This window comes from Carassius gibelio, chromosome B3 (assembly GCF_023724105.1).
Source record: "Carassius gibelio isolate Cgi1373 ecotype wild population from Czech Republic chromosome B3, carGib1.2-hapl.c, whole genome shotgun sequence".
NCBI lineage: Eukaryota > Metazoa > Chordata > Actinopteri > Cypriniformes > Cyprinidae > Carassius > Carassius gibelio.
This window is the reverse complement of record NC_068398.1, coordinates 20,128,035-20,136,985: the sequence shown is the minus strand read 5'-3', so window position 1 is coordinate 20,136,985 and position 8,951 is coordinate 20,128,035. Positions and strand designations below refer to the sequence as shown.

General features: G+C 35.6%; 2 protein-coding genes across 2 annotated transcripts; both read left to right on the top strand.

Annotated features, from left to right (window-relative positions):
* The first annotated feature begins 474 nt into the window (after nucleotides 1-474).
* Nucleotides 475-3,898, top strand: LOC127953598 (prolactin). The gene is made up of 5 exons (XM_052552804.1): nucleotides 475-647; nucleotides 795-916; nucleotides 1,055-1,162; nucleotides 2,908-3,090; nucleotides 3,251-3,898. The coding sequence occupies exons 1-5, from the start codon at nucleotides 500-502 to the stop codon at nucleotides 3,437-3,439; spliced, it is 750 nt and encodes a 249-aa protein (XP_052408764.1). The 5' UTR covers nucleotides 475-499; the 3' UTR covers nucleotides 3,440-3,898.
* Nucleotides 3,899-4,861: 963 nt separating this feature from the next.
* LOC127952277 (GTPase IMAP family member 4-like) lies at nucleotides 4,862-5,554 on the top strand. The gene has a single exon (XM_052550667.1). It carries the CDS (start codon nucleotides 4,862-4,864, stop codon nucleotides 5,552-5,554), a length of 693 nt encoding a protein of 230 aa, XP_052406627.1.
* Nucleotides 5,555-8,951: the final 3,397 nt, after the last annotated feature.

Genomic DNA, 8,951 nt, shown 5'->3' with positions numbered 1-8,951 from the left:
CTGTACAATATATGTTTCTACAATATATTTAGTTAAATTACATGTATGTATACACTATGCCTGTACCTTTTTTTATGCACTTGAAGCTCCTGTCACCAAGACAAGTTCCTTATGTGTGTGTGTGGGGGGGGGGGGGGGGGGTGTAAACGCTCTTTTTGACACTGCTGGTGGTGCACTATTAGAATCAGTTCATTTTTCCATTCAGACACCCTAAAATAATTGCATCGCAAATTATTTTTTTAAATAAAAAAATTTTAGAAGAAAAAAAATTGGCACACAGCTCATTAAATGTCACAAATAATCATCACTACATTTAAAAGTTAAATAGAAGAAAGAATGTTTTACATATATTTAACTGGCACATCATCTGACCTCTGATTATTTGATTTTTGTGTCCTGTATCTACTCAAACAGCTTATAAATATTGATCAGCCTCACATCAATGTTTATCATTAGTTTCAGGATTTAACTAATACACCTGGAGTGCAAGACATTGCATATGCAAATGAGAGGACCGAGAAGAGCAGGCCTATATAATGGGAAGAAAATGACAGAGAGCTCAAGAGAGGAAATCAGACTGCAAAGATTCAACCAAGACCTGTTAAAACCAGTTAAAATGACTCAAGGATCTAGACTGTACTTTGCAGGTAAGCAAAGTTCCCTGCAACATTTTACACTTTACTTCTCCTCCCTTGTTCTTTACATCCTCTTTTCCATTTTCTGTTCATGCTAACTGGACTTCAGATGACCCTAATGTTATTTTTGAAGGGTTTCTTTTTCTTTTTGCGTTTCAGTGGCTGTTCTGATGTGTGGGTTTGTCTCCATCAACGGTGTCGGTCTGAATGATTTACTGGAGCGAGCCTCTCAACTCTCAGACAAACTTCACTCTCTCAGCACCTCTCTCACTAATGACCTGGTCAGTCCCAAACACCCTGGTGTCGTATGCCCACTCACTGGGTTATCTGCAATATTTGACTTCAGTTTTATCCAAACAGGTATTTCTTTCATTGATTTGATGTTGCTTGTTTAATGTTAACGTTGTTTTCCTCCACAGGATTCTCACTTTCCTCCGGTTGGAAGGGTAATGATGCCCCGTCCGTCGATGTGCCACACATCCTCTCTTCAGATTCCCAATGACAAAGACCAAGCCCTGAAAGTCCCGGTAAGAGCATGCTTTACTGCATCCATCCTCATCTCAAATCATCATATCAAATGTCATAAACTTTCTCCTGCACTCTCAGAAAAAAGGTATGACAACTGTAACTGGGGTGATACCTTTTCAAAAGGTACATGTTTCTTTATCTCTATACTTTTGTATCTCTGTAATATGTAAACTTTAGGTACTAATATGTACCTTTAAGATTTAAGATATGGACCCTTTTAGGTTTGAATGTGTACCTTGAAAAGGTATCACCCCTGTAACAACTTCCGTACTTTTATTTCTGAGAGTGTGTTCCAGCTTATTTTATTATTATTTTGTTATTTGAACAATTGTATAATAAAAAAAAAAAAAAATATATATATATATATATATATATATATATATATATATATATACATTTATTGATAATTTAATACAAATATAATTTTTATAGTATACAAATATATTATTAAATTGCTTAACTGTCACCCCCCCCCCCCCCCCCATTTTTTAAATAGGCATTAAAGTGCACTATCCAAACTTAAATTACTGCAATTTATGAACACTTTGGAATATAAACCTATCGTTGGTCTCTTTTTAAAGACAAAAATTAGCAAAAGTGGAATTTAAAAAAAAAATGAAAGTATCAAAAAGTTATAGAAGTTTAAATGTACTGTAAATAAAATGTGCTATATTAATTTTATTTTATTTTATTTATTATAAATATTTTACATAACAGGTTTTACTCTAAATTTGGTATAAAATTAAAGCCTTGTGTATAAATAAGTTATGTTACAAATTTGAAGTTAATATGAAAAAATCTGAGGTTCCTGTGAGATTTTATTTAGGGCGTCATACCACACACAGCCACTGGAAGTCATCAAAACTATTTTGAATTTTGCTTAATGAATTTTTCTCTAGATTCTTCTGTGAATTTTACTTCTATCTCAAAATAACATCCTGACACTCAGACCTTTCCAATCATATGTTTGTTGCCAAGATTATAAAAAGTTTTGGTTCTAGAAAAATGCATTATGTTTTATGACACTTGGCCCTGCCCACTAAGAGGGAGGTGACCGCCATTAGAATTTAAAGTACCATTTCCATGGTGAAGCAATGTCCGATTTCAAAATTCACAGGATGAATCTTGGGCTTCTAAGCTTTCAAATGATATATGATTTATGATGATTACTAAAAGATTTTATAGAGAAAAAGACAACAACAAAAAAAAAGAGTGCCAAGCGTCCCACAGGTGGGACGGTGACAGTTATGGGACTTTGATACTTTATATAAAACAAAATATACAAAAAACATAATTCATAAAAATGTGTTTAATAAAAAAAATGATGTGTTTAATTATAGAAGAAAAATAAATCTATATGAATCAAGCTGTTTTATCTGTTAAAGTCCTCTGAAGAGACCATCAGACCATGTTGAATAGATTAATTTAGGTTTTTATTCACATATGAGCAATAATCAAAATACATAAATAGAGTACATTATATGTGATACATGTGAACTCAATAGCCTCTCTGACTCACTGGTTCTTGCAGAATTACGAACATGCATTCGTCAAACCTCATTGGTTCAACAGTCTTATGGACTTGGAACAAATGAATTTACTTGATTCTTTTATTTTTTGGGTGAACTAACCCTTTAATGTGCAGTGTTAACTATGACTAAACATCTCCTACTTGTGGTCACAATCGTAGTTACAGGCAAAACAGACAAGCGGTGTATGAAGTTTTATCTGATTGTGTGTGCAGGAGGATGAGCTGCTGTCTCTGGCTCGGTCTCTGCTGCTGGCGTGGTCCGATCCCCTCGCCCTTCTCTCCTCTGAGGCGTCCAGCCTGGCACATCCAGAACGCAACACCATTGACAGCAAGACCAAAGAGCTGCAGGACAACATCAACAGCCTGGGAGCAGGTCTGGAGCACGTCTTTAACAAGGTGATTGTACTTGAGAGAACATCTCACAGATTGTATATTGTGAATGGTGACTGTAGGAGGGAAGTAAAACTGAATGGTGTTTGGATAAAAACATTGAAGGAAATCTTTTTAAACAGGGTTGGGTTATTCATTGTCCCTGACCATGTTTTCTTCTCGACAGATGGACTCAACTTCAGACAACCTGTCCTCTCTCCCTTTTGACATCAACAGCCTCGGCCAGGATAAAACCTCCCGACTTGTCAATTTCCATTTCCTGCTGTCCTGTTTCCGCAGGGACTCTCACAAAATTGACAGTTTCCTAAAAGTTCTCCGCTGCCGGGCAGCCAAGAAGAGACCCGAGATGTGTTAGAGAGGAAATGCTGTGCTCTGCTTCTCTCAGTGTTTATGTGAAGTTAAAATGGCAGAGCAGTGAGTGATCTGAAAAATCACAACAATTCATGCCCTTTATTTTTTGTTTCTAAGGTGTAGATTTTTGACTCACTTTCTTATATGCTTACATTGAATTTGACTAATACAAAGATAAAAAATAAATAATTACACAAAAAGGCATTTGAATGGAATAAATTATACATTTGTATGAAGAACACATGCCCAAAATGTATTTGAATGTTTGACAAGCTTGACAACATTTGTATGTTATGGAAACTAATTTTTTTTATTAAGGAAATTATGTTGTATCTTTAACCACATTTAACATACTTTTCTGTAATGCAATATTTAAAGCCCTGCAGCAATATAAAAACATTTCTTTCAAGCAGATTTATATTGACTCTGACACTGTATACTTTATTTACAAATGTGGATAAGACTTGCCATTCATTGTTAGCACAGAAAGTGATTAAACCATATTGCTGGAAACTTGGGTGCTTCCTATACTAGGTAGCACTATAATAAGGCCATTTACATTGCAGTTCATAAATCTGCAACTTTAGGGAATAAAATCTGACTTATTATATGGCTAATATATAAGCCAAATAAAATTATAATTTTTTAACTAATAGACTTATATCTTCTGAATGCAAAATCCAAACTTGACGAAATACACATAGACGAGGACATTCTGAGGATGCACATCTGAACAGGTCCTGTCAGATTCTGCTCATAAGAGGTGCTACAACTTGCAAGAATGGCATGTATTTCTGCAAACTGGTTTATCACAACATTTCTTATAAATTGAGATTCAAGAATTTGCAGTATAGCACTTTATACTGAAACAGATAAAGGGAAATTGAATCACCTAGTCATGCACATATTGGTGCTTGGACCTTGATGATTAAATGTTTTGTTGTTGTTGTTTTCCAAACTATTTTTCATTACATTTATTGTAGCAGTTGTGGTTGCAATGCATTGCAATGAGATCAATGTGTTGTTTCATAATGAGAAACAAGAAACGTTGATGTGACACAACACACCACATTTCCCCCATGTCATAAAAACCAATGATATATAAAACACAAAACAAAGACCTGCTGAATCTATTGAGTTCCAGTGGATGGGGCTCTTGAGAAACCTGTGGAGAGTTTGTGACATCTTCAGATGGAGGTGGAGCATCCAGTCAGAGTATAAATGTGCTGCTCACATTTCCTTATAGCAGAAAAAGCAGAGCACAGAGACTAAAAGGTACTGTAATATCTTTTCTAGGAAAAGCTATGAAGAACATTGCAAAGATAAATTACTTTTTAACTTTGAATACTTGTTCAGCAGCAGGCTACATATTAATTCTGACTTGCAAATATGTTCATTATTTTTCTTTGTCAGTGAAAGGCTGGACATGGAGCAGCTGACAATTATTCTGTTGGGAAAGCAAGGAGCAGGGAAGAGTGCATCAGGAAACACTCTTCTGGGTTGCCCTGCATTTCACACAGCGCCCAGCTCAGAGCGAGTCACTCGAGCTTGTTCAATGAGCATCTCCACTGTGGACAAGCAAAAAATCTATGTGATTGACACTCCAGGATGGTGTGATTCTTCTCAGTTTGAGACTGAAATGAAACAGAATATCATTGAATTTGTTAACATGACCAGGCCACATGTGTTTCTCTTACTGCTGCCTATTGGCAGGTTTACCAATGAAGAGGTAACAACAGCCATGAATATCCTGAAGGAGTTTGGGGACGAAGTCATCAAATACATGATTGTGCTGTTCACCAAAGGGGATGAGCTGGAGGAGAGACCTATTGAAGACTACCTGAAAGAACTTCACTCAGATTTGAAAAAATTAATTCAGGTATGTGGAGGAAGATACCACGTCTTTAACAACAGAAACAAAAAGGATCACCAGCAAGTGTCTTCACTCCTAAAAAAGATGAATGAGATTGTGGAGAAGAATGAAGAAAAACGTTACACCGAAGCTATGTTTAACAAGAACAAGAAACAGTGTAGGAATGAAGCAGAGAATTCAGAGGCAGAAAATAGAAAAAATCCTGCTGAAGATGAAAAGGAGATGATTGATGATGAGCATTTGTGATGATAACCAAAAGGAAAAAGAAAAAGGCCAAACAATGAATGACAGAGAGGAGCTTGAAATGTTAAAGCAGAAGATGGATGAGCTCACTAAAACCATCCAAGAGAATGAAATAAAGCACTTGAAAGATAAAAAAACAGCTGATGGCAAACATAAAAAAACTGCAAATAAAATTGAACACGATACACTTTCAAGTATGTCCGAAAACAAAACAAAAAAGGTGAATCTTTATTCATTTAAAGTAATATGTTGTCTAACACAGAAGGATTTAGTGCAATGCAATTTGGCACTTTTCATCATTTGAACAATAAAAAAAATCTACATCTAATTTAAACAATCTGTCTGTCCCATATGATCACGAGTTATCACAGATTCTGGAAAGGGTCCTGTTTCAGTTGAAAATTAAACTATTATCTTGTGTATTACATTGTTCTTATAATATATATACACACTAAAAAATGTTGGGTTAAAAATAACCCAACAAGTAACCCAAATATGGGTTGGTATAGCACCTTCCCATCTGTGGGTTATTTCAACCCAACCCATTGGGTTAAAACCCTGTTGGGTTAAAAGTTACCCAACAGTTGAGTTCATTATTTATATTAATTAACATCAGTATTTTTATAAAAAATTACTTAATACAACCATATTTTGAAACTACTTTGGGTAACAATTTACTTGAAGGGGTGTGCATAAGACTAACATGACACCTTCATAATCATGCTATGACACACGTCATGAATATGAAGGAGTTTATATGCATGTTTATGACAACTGTCATTAAGTGTCATTCGCTCAATCATGACATTTTTAATGCCTAACGTGTCAGTGTCTTTGTCATGACAACTTGACATTACCAAGACAACGCAACTTGTCAGTGTCCTGGTAATGACAACTTGACATTACCAAGAAAACATAACCTGTCATAAATCTGTTATAAAATATGACATAGCAGATTAATTATCAAATTTAAGAAACTACTTAGCTTTATGGGTTAACAGTACATTAAACTGTCATGTGGTTGGTTTTGACTGTCATGAGGCCGGCATTATAATTGTGTCATGAATTTATGACCAGATTTTTTTCCTTCAGTGGTACAAATTGAATTTGTCATTAAAATGTCATTAAGCGTTAATAATCTGTCAAATAGTTTTATAACAGTGTCATGAATATTTTTCTGCAGTGGTACAAGTTTTTATTTGTCATTAAATGTTAAGTGGTATTCCTATATGGTCAAATAATGTTAAATACCTTAACAAAATGCAACAGACACGTCAAAAGATTTTACTTAACTTTATTTATGTGCACAATACATAAAAAACTGACAAGTAACAGAACTTGCTCTTCCTCACACAGAGGGTTCTGACATAGAATGAAAAAAAAATACAAAATATAGCTGCAAGCAGCAATCACGGGGCCAAGCATTCCAGCGGCAACATCAGGAGCTAAGCATATGTAGCATCAGACCAAATGCAACAATGAATAATGAAATTAATAATTGCATGATTGTAATTGAAATGGCTGAAAATCGTTAATAAAAGTTCCACAGCGAGGAGCTAAGCATGGCATGGAGCATCAGACCAAATGCAACGAGTAAGAAAAGCAATTATTGGAAGAGTGTAATTGAAACAGCCAGTAAAACTCCAGTAAAATGATGCATTATCATTTTTGGAAAATAGGTGGCGCTGTAATCAGATCGCTTTGTTGTGTTCTGTGGGAGGTGACAATGTTGTGGGCAATTTCTTTCAAAATACTTACAGACCTTTAGGGCAATGAGTCGAACATGCCCACCGAGTTTCGTTCCGATCGACTTACATTAACCTTGTCAAATAGGTGCTTAAAGTTGTTTGGCCAATGGCGGCCATGTTTTTTAAGATAAGTGAAATTCCTCATAGAGCACTTGTGCCACATTGGGCCATATCAATTTTCAAGTTGATTGGATCAACGGTTGCTTAGTTATAGCCATTTGATTTTTTTTCATCCTGTAGCGCCACCAAGTGGCAGATATGGAAAAAAAAAATAATTTGACTAAAGTTTTTGTTCATGCATATGAGTTCTGAGTTTGGTGAAGATATCTCATTTTGTTCCCGAGTTATAGCCTTTTTCGTAAAATTGGTCCACGAATTTGAATGTTTTGGGTCACCTGGTTTTTTATTCAGTCTTGATCAAACCACTGCAATAATATTCTCTGGACTCTCTAGATCAATAATTTTCAAAAATATGTTGCATTTTGTCCTTTGGTTAGCTATAAGAGGTCATTTAGGAAAGGGCCGTGGCCACATGTAACCTAAAGCCTATAAAACTGAAACAAAAACTCTAAACTTTATGAAACTTGGTTATAACATGTGAAAGATGACCCACCAAGCATGCAAAGTTTCATTAAGATCAGAAAATAGCTGGTGCTATAACAGTTAAAATGGCCAATAAAATAATAATAATTACCTGTGCTTCCTCAAAAAGAGGGTTACAAAATAATCTCAACACATATATATATTGTTTTGGAGGGAAAACAACAGGATAACTTTTTTAGGAGAAGAAAAAAAATTAGGTGTTGTCCACTTTTTGTCTTTGCTGTGATCGTTTCAGCCATCTCTTTTGACATAGCCCTCTTGCAGCGCTCTGCAAACTCTGAGATCTTCTCATTGACTTCATCTGTAGGGAGCAGCTCCTGAAATGTATCAGGATATGTGATTGCTAGCTCAGCAATTATAGCTGTTCTTGCAATTGTGTTGCGGTCAACATTAATCTTGGCAAAGGCCTTTTTCATGGATCCAAACTTGGTGAATCTCTTAAGGGCATTCTTGTAGCGGCGGATGATTCCCTCTGTTGTGGTCATTGAACAAAAAAATAACCAATACAAACAAATAAATAAACTAGGGCTTTCAAAAGTATTTATTGTGATTAAGTATTTTAATCAGTTGACAGTCCTAATTAATACAAATATTAAAGAGACACTTGCAGTCATCCTTGCAGTATTAGAAGTAGGTTTAATTTCAGCTAATGTTCTTTAAGATGCCAGACATCCCACTCTGCGATTTCTCGGCATCCGGGAAACGCTATCGAAATGCGGGAGGTTCTGGGACAAGTGGTATGCCTGAGAAGCTTCTGTAAAATGGTGAGTAACACGTGTCTTCTGGGAGATGTTTGAGGTGGCGGAGTGGAAATGTGAGTTTTGGGAATTCCTGGCAATTGTCTTTCATTGTTACAGATATGTAATAGCAAATACGTTTAATCGTGCCAGCTTCTTTTCAGGCAACAGCAGATATGAAAGAATTATACTTAACCTGCTGGTTCACTGTGCATTCTCCTTTCAATTTACAAGAACCAGCACAGTAAGCTGTGTCCTTTCATATCTGACAGCCTAAATCAAACATAACCAGCCTGGGTGGAGGATGCACAC